Here is a 20,867-nt window from a genome sequence, read left to right on the forward strand (position 1 = left end):
CAGACAGACTGAGGCTGACAGACTGAGGCAGACAGACTGAGACAGACAGACTGAGACAGACAGACAGACGGAGAAAGACAGACAGACGGAGAAAGACAGACTGAGAAAGACAGACTGAGAAAGACAGACGGAGACAGACAGACTGAGGCAGAGACTGAGACAGACAGACAGACTGAGACAGACAGACAGACTGAGACAGACAGACAGACTGAGACAGACAGTCTGAGGCAGAGACTGAGACAGACAGACTGAGACTGACAGTCTGAGACTGAGACAGACAGTCTGAGACAGACAGACAGACGGAGAAAGACAGACAGACGGAGAAAGACAGACTGAGAAAGACAGACGGAGACAGACAGACTGAGGCAAACAGACTGAGGCAGAGACTGAGACAGACAGACTGAGACAGACAGACTGAGACAGACAGATTGAGACAGACAGACTGAGAAAGACAGACTGAGACAGACAGTCTGAGACAGACAGACAGACGGAGAAAGACAGACAGACGGAGAAAGACAGACTGAGAAAGACAGACGGAGACAGACAGACTGAGGCAAACAGACTGAGGCAGAGACTGAGACAGACAGACTGAGACAGACAGACTGAGACAGACAGATTGAGACAGACAGACTGAGAAAGACAGACTGAGACAGACAGACTGAGACAGACAGATTGAGACAGACAGACTGAGACAGACAGACTGAGACAGACAGACTGAGACAGACAGATTGAGACAGACTGAAGAAGACAGACTGAGACAGACAGACAGACTGAGAAAGACAGACTGAGAAAGACAGACTGAGAAAGACAGACTGAGGCAGAGACTGAGACAGACAGAGACTGAGACAGACAGACTGAGACTGAGACAGACAGATTGAGACAGACAGATTGAGACAGATTGAGACAGACAGACTGAGACAGACAGATTGAGACAGACAGATTGAGACAGACAGACTGAGACAGACAGATTGAGACAGACGGAGACAGACGGAGACAGACAGAGACAGACAGATTGAGACAGACAGATTGAGACAGACAGACGGAGACAGACAGAGACAGACAGAGACAGACAGATTGAGACAGACAGATTGAGACAGACAGATTGAGACAGACAGACTGAGACAGACAGACTGAGACAGACAGATTGAGACAGACAGATTGAGACAGACAGATTGAGGCAGACAGAGACAGACAGAGACAGACAGACAGAGAAAGACAGACAGAGAAAGACTGAGACAGACAGATTGAGACAGACAGATTGAGACAGACAGATTGAGACAGACAGATTGAGACAGATAGACTGAGACAGACGGAGACAGACAGAGACAGACAGACACAGACAGAGACAGACGGAGACAGCCAGAGACAGACAGAGAAAGACAGACAGACAGAGACAAACAAAGACAGACAGAGAAAGACAGACAGACAGACAAAGACAGACAGAGAAAGACAGACAGACAGACAGACTGAGACAGACAGACTGAGACAGACAGACTGAGACAGACAGACAGACTGAGACAGACAGATGGAGACAGACAGACGGAGACAGACAGAGACAGACAGAGAAAGACAGACAGACAGAGACAGACAAAGACAGACAGAGAAAGACAGAGACAGACGAAGACAGACAGAGACAGACAGAGAAAGACAGACAGACAGAGACAGACAAAGACAGACAGAGAAAGACAGACAGACAGACAAAGACAGACAGAGAAAGACAGACAGACAGACAGACTGCGACAGACAGACTGAGACAGACAGACTGAGACAGACAGACTGAGACAGACAGATGGAGACAGACAGACGGAGACAGACAGAGACAGACTGAGACAGACAGACAGAGACAGACAGAGACAGACAGATTGAGACAGACAGATTGAGACAGACAGATTGAGACAGACAGATTGAGACAGACAGATTGAGACAGACTGAGAAAGACAGACAGACTGAGAAGACAGACTGAGAAAGACAGACTGAGAAAGACAGACAGACTGAGACAGAGAAAGACAGACAGACTGAGACAGAGAAAGACAGACAGACTGAGACAGACAGACTGAGACAGACAGACAGACTGAGAAAGACAGACTGAGAAAGACAGACTGAGACAGACAGACTGAGACAGACAGACTGAGACAGACAGATTGAGACAGACAGATTGAGACAGACAGACAGAGACAGACAGAGACAGACAGAGACAGACAGAGACAGACAGACAGATTGAGACAGACTGAGAAAGACAGAGAGACTGAGAAAGACAGACAGACTGAGAAAGACAGACAGACTGAGAAAGACAGACTGAGAAAGACAGACTGAGAAAGACAGACAGACTGAGACAGAGAAAGACAGACTGAGAAAGACAGACAGACTGAGACAGAGAAAGACAGACTGAGACAGACTGAGACAGACAAACTGAGACAGACAGACTGAGACAGACAGATTGAGACAGACAGATTGAGACAGACAGACTGAGGCAGACAGACTGAGGCAGACAGAGACAGACAGAGACAGACAGAGACAGACAGAGAAAGACAGACACAGACAGACTGAGACAGACAGACTGAGGCAGACAGACTGAGAAAGACAGACTGAGACAGACAGATTGAGACAGACAGACTGAGACAGAGAGATTGAGACAGACAGATTGAGACAGACAGACTGAGAAAGACAGACAGACTGAGAAAGACAGACTGAGAAAGACAGACAGACTGAGACAGAGAAAGACAGACAGACTGAGACAGAGAAGGACAGACAGACTGAGACAGACAGACTGAGACAGACAGACTGAGACAGACTATGAAAGACAGACTGAAAAAGACAGACTGAGAAAGACAGACAGACAGAGAAAGACAGACTGAGAAAGACAGACTGAGAAAGACAGACTGAGAAAGACAGACTGAGACAGACAGATTGAGACAGACAGATTGAGACAGACAGATTGAGACAGACAGATTGAGACAGACAGAGACAGACAGAGACAGACAGACAGAGACAGACAGAGACAGACAGACAGATTGAGACAGACTGAGAAAGACAGAGAGACTGAGAAAGACAGACAGACTGAGAAAGACAGACAGACTGAGAAAGACAGACTGAGAAAGACAGACTGAGACAGACAGACTGAGACAGACAGATTGAGACAGACAGATTGAGACAGACAGATTGAGACAGACAGATTGAGACAGACAGACTGAGACAGACGGAGACAGACAGAGACAGACAGACAGACTGAGACAGACGGAGACAGACAGAGACAGACAGAGACAGACAGAGACAGACAGAGAAAGACAGACAGACAGACAGACAGAGAAAGACAGACTGAGACAGACAGACTGAGACAGACAGATTGAGACAGACAGATTGAGACAGACAGATTGAGACAGACAGACTGAGACAGACAGAGACAGACAGAGACAGACAGAGACAGACAGACAGAGAAAGACAGACAGAGAAAGACAGACACAGACAGACTGAGACAGACAGACTGAGAAAGACAGACTGAGAAAGACAGACTGAGGCGCAGAGACTGAGACTGAGACAGACAGACAGACAGACAGACAGACTGAGACAGACAGATTGAGACAGACAGATTGAGACAGACAGACTGAGACAGACAGATTGAGACAGACAGACTGAGACAGACAGATTGAGACAGACAGACTGAGGCAGACGGAGACAGACAGAGACAGACAGAGACAGACAGACAGAGAAAGACAGACAGACAGACAAAGACAGACAGACAAAGACAGACAGACAGACTGAGACAGACAGACTGAGACAGACAGACTGAGACAGACAGACTGACTGAGACAGACAGATGGAGACAGACAGACAGACTGAGGCAGACGGAGACAGACAGAGACAGACAGAGACAGACGGAGGCAGAGACTGAGACATACAGACTGAGGCAGAGACTGGGACAGACAGACTGAGACTGAGACAGACAGAATGAGACTGAGACAGACAGACTGAGACAGACAGACTGAGACAGACAGACTGAGACAGACAGACGGAGAAAGACAGACGGAGAAAGACAGACTGAGACAGACAGACAGACAGAGAAAGACAGACTCAGACAGACAGACTGAGACAGACAGACTGAGACAGACAGACTGAGACAGACAGACTGAGACAGACAGAGACAGACAGACTGAGACAGACAGACTGAGAAAGACAGACAGACTGAGACAGACAGGCAGACTGAGACAGACAGACTGAGACAGACAGACTGAGAAAGACAGACAGACTGAGAAAGAGACTGAGAAAGACAGACTGAGACAGACAGACTGAGACTGAGACAGACAGTCTGAGAAAGACAGATTGAGACAGACAGACTGAGACAGACAGATTGAGACAGACAGACTGAGACAGACAGACTGAGACAGACAGATTGAGACAGACAGACTGAGACAGACAGAGACAGACAGAGACAGACAGAGACAGACAGAGACAGAGACAGAGACAGACAGAGACAGACAGAGACAGACAGAGACAGAGACAGAGACAGACAGACAGACAGACAGACAGACAGACAGACAGACAGACAGACAGACAGACAGAGACAGACAGACAGACAGACAGACAGACTGAGACAGACAGACTGAGGCAGAGACTGAGACAGACAGACAGACTGAGACAGACAGACAGACGGAGACAGACAGACCAGAGACAGACAGACTGAGAAAGACAGACTGAGACAGACAGATTGAGACAGACAGACTGAGACAGACAGACTGAGACAGACAGACTGAGAAAGACAGACTGAGAAAGACAGACTGAGAAAGACAGACTGAGAAAGACAGATGGAGAAAGACAGATGGAGAAAGACAGATGGAGAAAGACAGACTGAGGCAGACAGAGACAGACAGAGACAGACAGACCGAGACAGACAGACTGAGAAAGACAGACTGAGACAGACAGATTGAGACAGACAGACTGAGACAGACAGACTGAGAAAGACAGACTGAGAGAGACAGACTGAGAAAGACAGATGGAGAAAGACAGATGGAGAAAGACAGATGGAGAAAGACAGACTGAGGCAGACAGAGACAGACAGAGACAGACAGAGACAGACAGAGACAGACGGAGACAGACAGACTGAGACTGAGACAGACAGACAGAGACTGAGACAGACAGACTGAGACAGACAGACTGAGACAGACAGACAGATGGAGACAGACAGACTGAGGCAGACAGACTGAGGCAGAGACTGAGACAGACAGACAGACAGACTGAGACAGACAGACAGACGGAGACAGACAGACGGAGACAGACAGACTGAGAAAGACAGACTGAGAAAGACAGACTGAGACAGACAGACTGAGACAGACAGACTGAGAAAGACAGACTGAGAAAGACAGACTGAGAAAGACAGACTGAGAAAGACAGATGGAGAAAGACAGATGGAGAAAGACAGATGGAGAAAGACAGACTGAGAAAGACAGACTGAGAAAGACAAAGAAAGACAAGTGATGATAACAGACAGTGACAGAGTCTGAGGAAGAAATGAAAGGAACAGCTTCATAGAAAATGGCACTTATTGTTTCCCAAGGTGAAATGAGTTGAATATAAACAGTTCTGCCTAAACAGTGCATTTGGAAACTATTCAGACCCCTTGACTTTTTCCACATTTTGTTACATTACAGCCTTATTCAAAAATTGCTTAAATTATTTTGTTCCCTCAATCTACTCCCATAATCTACCCCATAATGAAACACAAAAACAGATTTTTTTATTTTATTTTATTTTTTTTAGCAAATTTATGACAAATAAAACAGAAATACCTGATTTACCCTTTGCTATGAGACTCAAAACTGAGCTCAGGTGCACCCTGTTTCCATTGGTCATCCTTGGGATGTTTCTAAAAGTTGACTGGAATCCATCTGTGGTAAATTCAATTGATTGGACATGATTTGGAAAGGCACACACCTGTCTATATAAGATCCCACAGTTGACAGTCCATGTCAGAGGAAAAAACAAGCCATGAGGTCGAAGGAACTGTCCGTAGAGCTCCGAGACAGGATTGTGTTGAGGCACAGATCTGGGGAAGGGTACCAAAACATTTCTGCAGCATTGAAGGTCCCCTGGAACACAGTGGCCTCCATCATTCTTAAATGGAAGAAGTTTGGAACCAACAAGCCTCTTCCTAGAGCTGGCCGCCTTACCAAACTGAACAATTGGGGAAGAAAGGCCTTGGTCAGGGAGGTGACAAAGAACCTGATGGTCACTCTGACAGACCTCCAGAGGTCCTCTATAGAGACGGTAGAGCCTTCCAGAAGGACAACCACCTCTGCTGCACTCCAACAATCAGGCCTTTATGGTAGTGGCCTGATGGAAGCCACTCCTCAGTCAAAGGCACAAGGCAACCCAATCTCTGACCATGAGAAACAAGATTATCTGGTCTGAAGAAACCAAGATAGAACTCTTTGCCTTTAATGCCAAGAATCACGTCTGGAGGAAACCCCTATGGTGAAGAATGGTAGTGACAGCATCATGCTGTGAAGATGTTTTTCAGCAGCAGGGACTGGGAGACTAGGATCAAGCGAAAGATGAACAGATCAAAGTACAGAGATCCTTGATGAAAATCTGCTCCATAGCGCTCAGGACCTCAGACTGGGGTGAATGTTCACCTTCCAACAGGACAATAACCTGAAGCACACAGCCAAGACAATGCAGGAGTGGCTTAGGGACAAGTCTCTGAATGTTCTTGTGTGGCCCAGCCAGAGCCCGGATTTGAACCCGATTGAACATCTCTGGAGAGACCTGGAAATAGCTGAGCAGCAACGCTCCCCATCCAGTGACGCTTCACATTCAACAAAGAGAGTGAATATTTATGTAAACGTCCATTTTTTTTATTTATACATTTGCAAACATTTCTAAAAATCTGTTTTGTCATTATGGGGTATCGTGTGTAGATTGATGAGAGATAAAAACAATTGAATCAATTTTAGAATAAGGCTATAACATAACAAAGTGTGAGAAATGTTCCATATATGTTTCCTTACAGCCAGACAGACAACACAAAAAGACCAAGTTAGAAAGATAAATGAACTAATATCACAGGATCAATAGATGGTTATGACAAATATGACCACGTTGTCCACCTTGTGGGACAACTCCTCAAATGAAATTGAGTGTAATTTAGCCTTTTCAACCTCCCTATCACACGCACACAGGCGTATTCCTTTAGCCACCCTATCACACACTGAACACGTCAATGTCAAACTGTCCCAAGATGGGAAATTGATTTCATGCTTGGATAACTGTCATAGAGCGAGAGGGGAGAGAGATGGAGAGCGAGAGAGAGAGACGGAGTGAGAGAGAGGGAGAGAGAGAGAGAGAGAGAGATAAATGCTTGGTTTGATAACTGATGCCTAAACCATGACCAACCTCTTTCTCTCACTCTCTCCATCTTTCAATCTTCTTCATGTGTCTGTTCCATTCCCCATCACACACCCAGATCAGACAGGAATGAAAAACAAACAGAACAGAAAACAGAAGGATGACTAGAGGAGAGAACATGTAGTTGAGGGGAAGGGTAGGAAGGGAAGGAAGGAACGGTAGGGGGTGACAGTGAAACAATAGCAGGTCTTTAGAAAGCTGTGGCCATCGATGCTACTGGAAACACAGTGGATAGAACCACAGAGGGAGGGCATGGTCACATAATACTGCTCTACTGTACTGGCGTCACCTGTCTCTGCTTTGGTCCAGGTCAGACCTGGGTCAAATATGTCCATGTCTAACTATTTTTGCCGGAGTTTGCATTTTGCACTAACCCATTGGTTCCATTTTGAGATTAAATGAGTTGAGGGGAGAGGAGAGGAGAGCTCAGGTTAGGGTGAGAGTGAGAGAGGGGGGGGCAGAAACAGAGAGATGGGGAAACAAACATATGACATCATGACTTAGGTGGAAATATAACCCCCCCCCCTCTCGTTCTCTGCCTGAACCTTCACTCTGGTCTTTGTAATGGGGGTTTCCCATTGGTTGAGGCTCCCTAGTGAGGCTGAGAATAACCACCAATCAGAGGGAGGGGGCCCTTTCACATGGTTACCACAGCAACCCCTCAACTGAAAACACACAAGTGAAAGTAGAGGGGGATATCATAAAACCCCATTTGAAACAATCCCCGACTAAGTAGCTTATACAAACGCTTTCTATGGTAGCAGTGAACTACTGTATGTGATGTGCTGGAGCAGGCATTCATTTAAACTTCTAAGAAGATGAGAGCACAACCACAAAGCATTGGCCCTACCTACAGCATGTGTTCAAAAACATACTGTTGTTGTCATGACACAATGCATCACACTGTAGGTAGAGATCGTACAGAGAAATGCTTTTACATCACCTTAGTGTGTATAACAACTATATCAAATCCAATCAAATGCTATTGGTCACATACACGTGATTAGCAGATGTTATTGCAGGTGTAGCGAAATGCTTGTGCTTCTAGCTCCGGCAGTGCAGTAATATCTAACAAGTAATATCTAACAAATTGCACAACATACAGTATGTATTCCTGTCTGTGTGATGTACTGAGAATCCTGCTGGCTTTACTCAGTATCCCGAGAGAGACATGTTTCCGTGAAACAAAGTATTTTACAGGCCCAGATGTCTCTCTGGAAAGAAATCCTTGCTCTAAACTCATCAACGTTGTTATCCAAAGACCGAACATTAGCGAGTAATATACTCAGAAGTGGTGGGTGGTGTGCATGCCTCCTAAGTCGAACTAGCAGGCTGCCTCAGGTGCCTCTCCTCCGCCGGTGATGTTTTGGGTCAGCATTTGGAATACGTTAAATTGCTCTGGGGAGAGTGAACAAAGGATCTGGTCCAGGGAAGTCGTATTCCTGGTCGTAATGCTGGTAGTTCTGGTGAGTTACCACCGCTTTAAAATCCAATAGTTCTTTCCGGCTGTATGTAATGACACAAAACATTTCTTGGGCTAATAATGTTTTTTAAAAAGTACATGAAAAATAAAAATACTAGTGTCTTCTAAGAGCTAGTCACGATGCTGCCATCTCCGTCGTCCATCTTCAATGCATTCAATATCCTACACACCTCTTAGCAGGAGCCCACGCCCTCCTACACACCTCCTAGCAGGAGCCCACGCCCTCCTACACACCTCTTAGCAGGAGCCCACGCCCTGCTACACACCTCTTAGCAGGAGCCCACGCCCTCCTACACACCTCTTAGCAGGAGCCCACGCCCTCCTACACACCTCTTAGCAGGAGCCCACGCCCTGCAGGAGCCCACGCCCTCCTACACACCTCTTAGCAGGAGCCCACGCCCTCCTACACACCTCCTAGCAGGAGACCACGCCCTGCTACACACCTCCTAGCAGGAGCCCACGCCCTCCTACACACCTCTTAGCAGGAGCCCACGCCCTCTCCTACAGGAGCCCACGCCCTCCTACACACTCTTAGCAGGAGCCCACGCCCTCCTACACACCTCTTAGCAGGAGCCCACGCCCTCCTACACACCTCTTAGCAGGAGCCCACGCCCTCCTACACACCTCCTAGCAGGAGCCCACGCCCTCCTACACACCTCCTAGCAGGAGCCCACGCCCTCCTACACACCTCTTAGCAGGAGCCCACGCCCTCCTACACACCTCTTAGCAGGAGCCCACGCCCTCCTACACACCTCTTAGCAGGAGCCCACGCCCTCCTACACACCTCTTAGCAGGAGCCCACGCCCTCCTACACACCTCTTAGCAGGAGCCCACGCCCTGCTACACACCTCTTAGCAGGAGCCCACGCCCTGCTACACACCTCTTAGCAGGAGCCCACGCCCTGCTACACACCTCTTAGCAGGAGCCCACGCCCTCCTACACACCTCTTAGCAGGAGCCCACCCCTCCTACACACCTCTTAGCAGGAGCCCACCCCCCCTACACACCTCTTAGCAGGAGCCCACCCCTCCCTACACACCTCTTAACAGGAGCCCACGCCCTCCTACACACCTCTTAACAGGAGCCCACGCCCTCCTACACACCTCTTAAGAGGAGCCCACGCCCTCCTACGCACCTCTTAACAGGAGCCCACGCCCTCCTACACGGTTCTTGTAATCCTTCGTCTGGATCATTATTGGCATGGCTTGGAGTGTGTGTGTGCGTGTGTGTGTGCGTGGTGTGTCCACAGTGACTTGACGTCACAGTCTGAGTCCCAGCCTGTAAGAGCCTTAACATTCAGGAGTGACCTACTACTGCAGGAAGAGGTGCAGACAGACACATTTGTAATAAGCAGTGAAGGTAGCCCAGCATGTCCTTACCTGTACAGGTGAAACACTTGACGTGGAAGTGTGTGTCCTGAACGCGCACCACCTCTCCCTTACACACCTCCCGACAACGCTGGCACCGGATAGGTCCAGAGCTCCGCTCACTGCCCAAAGAGCCCTGCTGATAGGCTGTAGAGAGAGAGAGCACAGCTGACCTCATCCAATCATAGCAGTCAATATGTGTCTCTCAGATGGCTCCCTATTCCCTATACAGTTCACTACTATTGAACATGGCCCATAGGGCTCTGCTCTATGTGGGGAATAGGGCGCCATCTGGGATGCAATCAACAATACAAACCAGTCAGCATATATAATCTGTACTATACTGCAGTCGGCAAGAGCCTTGTGTTCACAGACTGCCATTACATGCAGTAATATATATATATATATAGACTGTTAATGTATAGTCTACGTTGAGGAGAAGGATTTACATAATCATATCACTGTGTTCTGCTCACACTTGTTATGAAGCTGTGAAGTCTGTCACCTCTACAAGCTCTCTCTCTCCCTCCACCTCCTCATCGACTCTCTCTACCCGTCTATCGTGCCCTGTATGCATACTTGTGAGTGTGTTTGTTTGTGGATTTGACATATTGCTCACTCCCACATTCTATAATAGGTGATTGTTTCCTTCACAATACTGGCAACACAGTTGACCAATATCAGTATTTCTGGCCAGGCACACCGTAATAGGGAGAGAACACAACACAAATGGGAAACTCTAACAATAAGACTAGTTTGTTGTATTAACACAGGATGAAGGGGGAACGGTGTATGTCTACCACTATATTATGTTAGAATTAGGTCTGAGGAATCAAAAAAAACCTGCACAGGTTTCCAAAGACATGCCAATAACAAAGTGGGTACTAGACACGCGTGTGTGTGTGTGTGTGTGTGTGTGTGTGTGTGTGTGTGTGAGTATAGATTAACCCAGTTCTCTGTGTCACAGGGGAAGTAGTGTGTGCCAGGTAGAGTAATCCTCTAGGCTTCTGCCCTCTGGAGAGGAGAGGAGAGAGGAGGGGGGAGGAGATGGGGGAGGAGAGGAGACGGGAGAGGAGGGGTGAGGGGCGAGAGGAGAGGAGAGGAGAGGAGACGGGGGAGAGGAGGCGTATCCAGGACATGGAGAGGAGAGGTATCATGTAAGCTAGCCACTAGCCAGGACATGGAGAGGAGAGGTACAGTGCCTTGCGAAAGTATTCGGCCCCCTTGAACTTTGTGACCTTTTGCCACATTTCAGGCTTCAAACATAAAGATATAAAACTGTATTTTTTTGTGAAGAATCAACAACAAGTGGGACACAATCATGAAGTGGAACGACATTTATTGGATATTTCAAACTTTTTTAACAAATCAAAAACTGAAAAATTGGGCGTGCAAAATTATTCAGCCCCTTTACTTTCAGTGCAGCAAACTCTCTCCAGAAGTTCAGTGAGGATCTCTGAATGATCCAATGTTGACCTAAATGACTATTGATGATAAATACAATCCACGTGTGTGTAATCAAGTCTCCGTACAAATGCACCTGCACTGTGATAGTCTCAGAGATCCGTTAAAAGAGCAGAGAGCATCATGAAGAACAAGGAACACACCAGGCAGGTCCGAGATACTGTTGTGAAGAAGTTTAAAGCCGGATTTGGATACAAAAAGATTTCCCAAGCTTTAAACATCCCAAGGAGCACTGTGCAAGCGATAATATTGAAATGGAAGGAGTATCAGACCACTGCAAATCTACCAAGACCTGGCCGTCCCTCTAAACTTTCAGCTCATACAAGGCGAAGACTGATCAGAGATGCAGCCAAGAGGCCCATGATCACTCTGGATGAACTGCAGAGATCTACAGCTGAGGTGGGAGACTCTGTCCATAGGACAACAATCAGTCGTATATTGCACAAATCTGGCCTTGATGGAAGAGTGGCATGAAGAAAGCCATTTCTTAAAGATATCCATAAAAAGTGTCGTTTAAGGTTTGCCACAAGCCACCTGGGAGACACACCAAACATGTGGAAGAAGGTGCTCTGGTCAGATGAAACCAAAATTGAACTTTTTGGCAACAATGCAAAACGTTATGTTTGGCGTAAAAGCAACACAGCTCATCACCCTGAACACACCATCCCCACTGTCAAACATGGTGGTGGCAGCATCATGGTTTGGGCCTGCTTTTCTTCAGCAGGGACAGGGAAGATGGTTAAAATTGATGGAAAGATGGATGGAGCCAAATACAGGACCATTCTGGAAGAAAACCTGATGGAGTCTGCAAAAGACCTGAGACTGGGACGGAGATTTGTCTTCCAACAAGACAATGATCCAAAACATAAAGCAAAATCTACAATAGAATTGTTCAAAAATAAACATATCCAGGTGTTAGAATGGCCAAGTCAAAGTCCAGACCTGAATCCAATCGAGAATCTGTGGAAAGAACTGAAAACTGCTGTTCACAAATGCTCTCCATCCAACCTCACTGAGCTCGAGCTGTTTTACAAGGAGGAATGGGAAAAAATGTCAGTCTCTCGATGTGCAAAACTGATAGAGACATACCCCAAGCGACTTACAGCTGTAATCGCAGCAAAAGGTGGCGCTACAAAGTATTAACTTAAGGGGGCTGAATAATTTTGCACGGCCAATTTTTCAGTTTTTGATTTGTTAAAAAAGTTTGAAATATCCAATAAATGTCGTTCCACTTCATGATTGTGTCCCACTTGTTGTTGATTCTTCACAAAAAATAGTTTTATAGTTTATGTTTGAAGCCTGAAATGTGGCAAAAGGTCGCAAAGTTCAAGGGGGCCGAATACTTTCGCAAGGCACTGTATCATGGGAGGACATGGAGGACATGGAGAGGAGAGGTATCATGGGAGCTAGCCACTAGCCAGGACATTGAGAGGAGAGGTATCATGGGAGCTAGCCACTAGCCAGGACATGGAGAGGAGAGGTATCATGGGAGCTAGCCACTAGCCAGGACATGGAGAGGAGAGGTATCATGGGAGCTAGCCACTAGCCAGGACATGGAGAGGAGAGGTATCATGGGAGCTAGCCACTAGCCAGGACATGGAGAGGAGAGGTATCATGGGAGCTAGCCACTAGCCAGGACATGGAGAGGAGAGGTATCATGGGAGCTAGCCACTAGCCAGGACATGGAGAGGAGAGGTATCATGGGAGCTAGCCACTAGCCAGGACATGGAGAGGAGGATAAAGCCTTTCACCTGTCTTCCATCCTGATGACATCAACGGCACAGAGGGAAAGTACAAACCACGGGATTACCCAGATTAAAGGACAATACCACTCAAAAGCCACTGTTGATACAGTCCTTAAATGTGGTTCATGTCAGCAATCAAGTTAAGTTATAGAACTTTCAATATACAGAAAGTGTCAAAGTATGATGCAGTATGATGTGTTTTGCACATACTACCACAATGGTTCTCTACAAGCACATGCAAAACACATGAAGATAAACTGAAATAATATGGTGATTATTAACACAGCCAAATAGTTCTGTAATGTTGTCTAGGGACATCATAATGCCTATTAGCTGAAAGAGCCAAGGCCAATCACTCCCTCTCTTTTTTTATTTAACTAGGCAAGTCAATTCAAATTCTTATTTACAATGACGGGCTACACTGGCCAAACCCGGACGGCGCTGGGCCAATTGTGTGCCACCCTATGGGACTCCTGGTTGTGATTCTGCTGCTATTTCTGCGCCGACCTCAACACCTGCTGAGAGCTCACACACAAGGGATTGTGGGACATTGGAGGTGACAGGTCCCTCGCACTCTCTCTCTCTCTACTGAGATAAAGAGAACAGAAAATAAGGAGGGGGAGGAGAAGAGAGAGGGATGAAGAGAACAGAAAATAGGGAGGGAGAGGAGGAGAAGACACTCACCTCAGCTAAATCCAAAGCAGGTGGTTATTAGCTGTAGTAAGTCAGTGGCCAGTAGTCTCTCAGCATAGTCTCTCTCTCTACCCCCTCTATCTTCCCCTCTCTCTCACCCCCTCTCTTTCTCCAGACCTTGGGGAGGGTCTCGAGCTTAATGACGAGTTTGGAGGGTACTATGGTGTTGACTAATGAGTTGTAGTTGATGAACAGCATTCTTACGTAGGCATTCCTCTTGTCCTAATGGGTTAGGGCAGTGTGCAGTGTGATTGTGATTGCGTCGTCTGTGGACTTATTGGGGTGGTAAGCAAATTGGAGTGGGTCTAGGGTGTCAGGTAGGGTGGAGGTGATATGGTCCTTGACTAGTCTCTCAAAGCACTTGATGATGACGGAAGTGAGTGCTACGGGGCGGTAGTCGTTTAGCTCAGTTACCTTAGCTTTCTTGGGAACAGGAACAATGGTGGCCCTCTTGAAGCATGTGGGAACAACAGACTGGGATTGATTGAATATGTCCGTAAACACACCAGCCAGATGGTCTGGGCATGCTCAGAGGACGCGGCTAGGTATGCCGTCTGGGCCGGCAGCCTTGCGAGGCTTAACACGTTTAAATGTTTTACTCACGTTGGCTGCAGTGAAGGAGAGCCCGCAAGTTTTGGTAGCGGGCCATGTCGGTGGCACTGTATTGTCTTCAAAGCGAGCAAAGAAGTTGTTTAGTTTGTCTGGGAGCAAGACATCTTGGTCCGTGACAGGGCTGGTTTTCTTTGTGTAGTCGGTGATTGACTGTAGACCCTGCCACATACCTCTCATGTCTGAGCCGTTGAATTGCGACTCTACTTTGTCTCTACGCTGACGCGTAGCTTGTTTGATTGCCTTGCGGAGGGAATAGCTACACTGTTTGTATTGAGTCATGTTTTCTGTCGCCTTGCCCTGATTAAAAGCCGTAGTTCGCGCTTTCAGTTTTGCGCGAATGCTGCCATCAATCCACGGTTTCTGGTTGGGGAAGGTTTTAATAGCCGCTGTGGGTACAACATCACCGATGCACTTGCTAATAAACTCGCTCACCGAATTAGCATATTCATCACTGTTGTTGTCCGACGCTATGTGGAACATATCCGACGCTATGTGGAATCCGATTGGTCGGACCGACGTTGAACAGACCTGAGCACGGGCGTTTCCTGTTTTAGTTTCTGTCTATAGGCTGGGAGCAACAAAATGGAGTCGTGGTCAGATTTCCCGAAAGGAGGGCGGGGGAGGGCTTTGTATGCATCGCGGAAGTTAGAATAACAATGATCCAGGGTTTTGCCAGCCCGGGTCGTGCAATCGATATGCTGATAAAATTTAGGGAGCCTTGTTTCCAGATTAGCCTTGTTAAATCAAATTCAAATCAAATCAAATCAAATGTATTTATATAGCCCTTCGTACATCAGCTGATATCTCAAAGTACTGTACAGAAACCCAGCCTAAAACCCCAAACAGCAAGCAATGCAGGTGTAGAAGCACGAAAAAAAATCCCCAGCTACAATAAATTCAGCCGCAGGATATGTGGTTTCTAGTTTACATAGAGTCCAATGAAGTTCTTTCAGGGCCGTCGATGTGTCTGCTTGGGGGGGATATACACGACTGTGATTATAATCGAAGAGGTAGAGGTCTCTTGGTAGATAATGCGTTCGGTATTTAATTGTAAGGAATTCTAGGTCAGGTGAACAGCTGAATGTAGAAGGAAAATGAAAAGCTGTGTACATTTGTAAATACTGCACAAACTCATATGTGAAGAATGCAAAAAAGATGCAGAATCATCTGGCCAAGTGCATAAAGTTCACTCAGCGCCCAGAGCAAGCAACCTCTGTCAAAATTCCCTCTACTTCTATTTGAGCTGAAAATTATGAATCAGATACCTTATCGATAGCAACAACTCATGGTCCTCCTGGAATGTTTTTTGGACTCAATGGAGGAACGTAGTCTGATAAATGCTGATGAATGTCTTGCTCGAGCTGTGTATGCAACTGGTTCACCTCTGATGCTCACAGGCAATGTGTATTGGAAGATATTTATGAATGTTCTTCGCCCAGCATTCACCCCTCCAACCAGACATGCTTGATCTACTCATTTGCTGGATGCAGAGTTCAAGTGAAGGTCAAGCAAATCATAGATAAAGCAGACTACATTGCAATCATCTCTGATGGGTGGTCGAATGTTCGTGGGCAAGGAATAATTAACTACATCATCTCCACCCCTCAACCAGTGTTCTACAAGAGCACAGATACAAGGGACAACAGACACACCGGTCTCTACATTGCAGATGAGCTGAAGGCTGTTATCATGACCTTGGACCACAGAAGGTATTTGCACTGGTGACAGACAATGCTGTGAACATGACGGCTGCTTGGTCTAAAGTGGAGGAATCTTACCCTCACATCACACCCATTGGCTGTGCTGCTCATGCATTGAATCTGCTCCTCAAGGACATTATGGCACTGAAAACAATAGAAACACTCTACAAGAGAGCCAAGGAAATGGTTAGGCATGTGAACAGTCATTAAGTTGCAGCAGCAATCTACCTCACCAAGCAACGTGAGAAGAATAAGAGCACCACATTGGAACTGCCCAGCAACACCTGTTGGGGTGTTGTCGTCATCATGTTTGAAAGAGTCTCTCCAAGAAATAGCCATATCACAGTCTGCCAATATGGACAGCCCCATCAAGAGGATCCTCCTGGATGATGTATTTTGGGAGAGAGTGGTAAGCAGCCTGAAACTCCTGAAATGTATAGCAGTAGCCATTGCACGGATTGAGGGAGATAATGTCATCCTGTCTGATGATTAGACTCTGCTTGCAGATGTAAGAGAAGAAATCCGTACTGCCCTGCCCACTTCACTGTTGCTCCAAGCAGAGGAAACTGCAGTTCTGAAATACTTCAAAAAGCGTGAAGACTTCTGCCTGAAGCCCATACACACCGCAGCGTACATGTTGGACTGCTAGCAAGAGCATCCTGTCTGGTGCAGAGATCAACAAGGCCTACGGTGTCATCACTACCGTGTCTCTCCACCTTGGCCTGGATGAGGACAAGGTTCTTGGCAGTCTGGCGAAGTACACTTCCAATTAAGGGCTTTGGGATGGAGATGCAATATGGCAGTCGTGCCAACATATCTCATTAGCCACCGGGTGGAAGGGACTTTGTGGATTTGAGGTTCTTTCCCCTGTTGCCTCCATCATCCTCCAAATCTGATCAACATCAGCCATCTCAGAGCGCCACTGGTCCGTGTTTGGGAACATACACACACCAAAGCACGCAACAGGTTGACCAATACAAGGGTTGAAAAATTGGTGGCCATCCGGGCAAATTTGAGGCTTTTTGAGCCTGACCACGAGCCATCCTCAACAAGGTTAGAAAAGTGACAGTAAAGATGAGGCCTCAGAGTCTGATGTTCAAGAGGTGGACATTGAGGACATCCAGGGAGAAGACATGGAAGCCTGAGAGGAAGACAACCAAAGCTTTAGTTTCTAGACAATCATTTTATAGATGTACGTTGAAAAGATTTTTGAGAGATGCAATGGAACATTGGGGATCTTTCAATATTCCCTTTCTTTTGTTGTTCAAGGAATTCATCCCATGTGGAGAGTCACCCTATTTAATTCAAGTTCAATTAGTAACTACATTTTTTAAAATGTATTATTTTTGTTGGAAGAATTGAATCATTTTCAATTATGTCTACATAAAGGTGTATGTTTCTGTATCCATATGACAATGCAATGCAAAAAACAATTACATTTAAATGGTAATAATATTAATTTGCATATATTTCAGTTAATTTCCATATATTTCCATTAATTCCCACAGAAAGTTTCCACTTCTGAATATTCCACAAAATGTGAAACCCAAGTGCAGTGACATCACGGACAGACCATGTCACTCTACGGCGAGAGAGGAGGGTAAGATTGTCTCTAGTAGATAGACCACATGATGATTCACACCAGCCCCCCTCAAGGACTCAGCGTGTCCATCAGGGTGTCCATCACAGGAGTGATAAGTCCTGTACTCAACTGGTCAGCCCTGATGGCCAGAAATACTTCTGTTTCTCAATCCTCAGTCCATGAACTGTTACCTGTCTCTGGGATGTTGGTAAGCCAACCTTCCCCCTCAGTTGGTTAAAGGAGGACTGTTACCAGTCTCTGGGATGTTGGTCAGCATCAGTTGGTTAACTGAGGACTGTTACCAGTCTCTGGGATGTTGGTCAGCATCAGTTGGTTAACTGAGGACTGTTACCTGTCTCTGGGATGTTGGTAAACATCAGTTGGTTAACTGAGGACTGTTACCTGACTCTGGGATGTTGGTAAACATCAGTTGGTTAACTGAGGACTGTTACCTGACTCTGGGATGTTGGTAAGCCAACCTTCCCCCTCAGTTGGTTAAATGAGGACTGTTACCTGACTCTGGGATGTTGGTAAGCCAACCTTCCCCCTCAGTTGGTTAAATGAGGACTGTTACCTGACTCTGGGATGTTGGTCAGCATCAGTTGGTTAACTGAGGACTGGTACCTGACTCTGGGATGTTGGTAAACATCAGTTGGTTAACTGAGGACTGTTACCTGTCTCTGGGATGTTGGTAAACATCAGTTGGTTAACTGAGGACTGTTACCTGACTCTGGGATGTTGGTAAACATCAGTTGGTTAACTGAGGACTGTTACCTGTCTCTGGGATGTTGGTCAGCATCAGTTGGTTAACTGAGGACTGGTACCTGTCTCTGGGATGTTGGTAAACATCAGTTGGTTAACTGAGGACTGTTACCTGTCTCTGGGATGTTGGTCAGCATCAGTTGGTTAACTGAGGACTGGTACCTGACTCTGGGATGTTGGTAAACATCAGTTGGTTAACTGAGGACTGTTACCTGACTCTGGGATGTTGGTAAACATCAGTTGGTTAATTGAGGACAGTTACCTAACTGGGATGTTGGTAAACATCAGTTGGTTAACTGAGGACAGTTACCTGACTCTGGAATGTTGGTAAATATCAGTTGGTTAACTGAGGACAGTTACCTGTCTCTGGGATATTGGTAAACATCAGTTGGTTAACTGAGGACTGGTACCTGTCTCTGGGATGTTGGTAAACATCAGTTGGTTAACTGAGGACAGTTACCTGACTCTGGGATGTTGGTAAACATCAGTTGGTTAACTGAGGACAGTTACCTGTCTCTGGGATGTTGGTAAACATCAGTTGGTTAACTGAGGACAGTTACCTGACTCTGGGATGTTGGTAAACATCAGTTGGTTAATTGAGGACAGTTACCTAACTGGGATGTTGGTAAACATCAGTTGGTTAACTGAGGACAGTTACCTGACTCTGGGATGTTGGTAAATATCAGTTGGTTAACTGAGGACAGTTACCTGTCTCTGGGATATTGGTAAACATCAGTTGGTTAACTGAGGACTGGTACCTGTCTCTGGGATGTTGGTAAACATCAGTTGGTTAACTGAGGACAGTTACCTGACTCTGGGATGTTGGTAAACATCAGTTGGTTAACTGAGGACAGTTACCTGTCTCTGGGATGTTGGTAAACATCAGTTGGTTAACTGAGGACAGTTACCTGACTCTGGGATGTTGGTAAACATCAGTTGGTTAACTGAGGACTGTTACCAGTCTCTCGGATGTTGGTAAACATCAGTTGGTTAACTGAGGACAGTTACCTGTCTCTGGGATGTTAGTAAACATCAGTTGGTTAACTGAGGACAGTTACCTGTCTCTGGGATGTTGGTAAACATCAGTTGGTTAACTGAGGACTGTTACCTGTCTCTGGGATGTTGGTAAACATCAGTTGGTTAACTGAGGACTGTTACCTGTCTCTGGGATGTTGGTAAACATCAGTTGGTTAACTGAGGACTCTTACCGGTCTCTGGGATGTTGGTAAACATCAGTTGGTTAACTGAGGACTGTTACCTGTCTCTGGGATGTTGGTAAACATCAGTTGGTTAACTGAGGACTGTTACCTGTCTCTGGGATGTTGGTAAACATCAGTTGGTTAACTGAGGACTGTTACCTGTCTCTGGGATGTTGGTAAACATCAATTGGTTAATTGACAGCGGGTGCGTCCCTAATGACACCCTATTCCCAATGGGCCCTTGTCAAATCTAGTGTTCTATATAGGGAATAGGGTGTCATTTGGGAAACAGTTTTGGTTAACAGACACTGATTTAGTACGTGTTGGTTTGACTCGAATCAATCATCCAACACAGAAGACATTATAAATATGTAGGTAACCTTAAACAGACTCAGAGAGTCATAAAGCACAACTCCTAAGCAGAGGTGGCAGGGTTTTTATTGACTACTGTAATCCTCTAGATATAATGACACGTCACCATGCTGCTGTAATCCTCTCGATATAATGACAAAACACACGTCACCATGCTGCTGTAATCCTCTAGATGTAATGACAACACACACGTCACCATGCTGCTGTAATCCTCTAGATATAATGACACGTCACCATGCTGCTGTATTCCTCTAGATATAATGACAACACACACGTCACCATGCTGCTGTAATCCTCTAGATATAATGACACGTCACCATGCTGCTGTAATCCTCTAGATATAATGACAACACACACGTCACCATGCTGCTGTAATCCTCTAGATATAATGACAACACACATGTCAACATGCTGCTGTAATCCTCTAGATATAATGACAACACACACGTCACCATGCTGCTGTAATCCTCTAGATATAATGACACGTCACC

At 46.3% G+C, this 20,867-nt stretch overlaps 1 protein-coding gene across 1 annotated transcript in view; it reads right to left on the reverse strand.

The window, feature by feature from the left end:
* Window positions 1-20,867, reverse strand: part of LOC112235245 (actin-binding LIM protein 3-like) — a 117,292-nt gene that overhangs the window by 85,755 nt on the left and 10,670 nt on the right. Inside the window, exon 2 of the mRNA XM_042303011.1 lies at window positions 10,260-10,394. Within this exon, the coding sequence (XP_042158945.1) occupies window positions 10,260-10,394 (135 nt within the window). The remainder of the gene's footprint in view (window positions 1-10,259; window positions 10,395-20,867) is intronic.

The sequence above is a fragment of the Oncorhynchus tshawytscha genome, linkage group LG21, assembly GCF_018296145.1.
Source record: "Oncorhynchus tshawytscha isolate Ot180627B linkage group LG21, Otsh_v2.0, whole genome shotgun sequence".
Classification (NCBI taxonomy): Eukaryota; Metazoa; Chordata; class Actinopteri; order Salmoniformes; family Salmonidae; genus Oncorhynchus; species Oncorhynchus tshawytscha.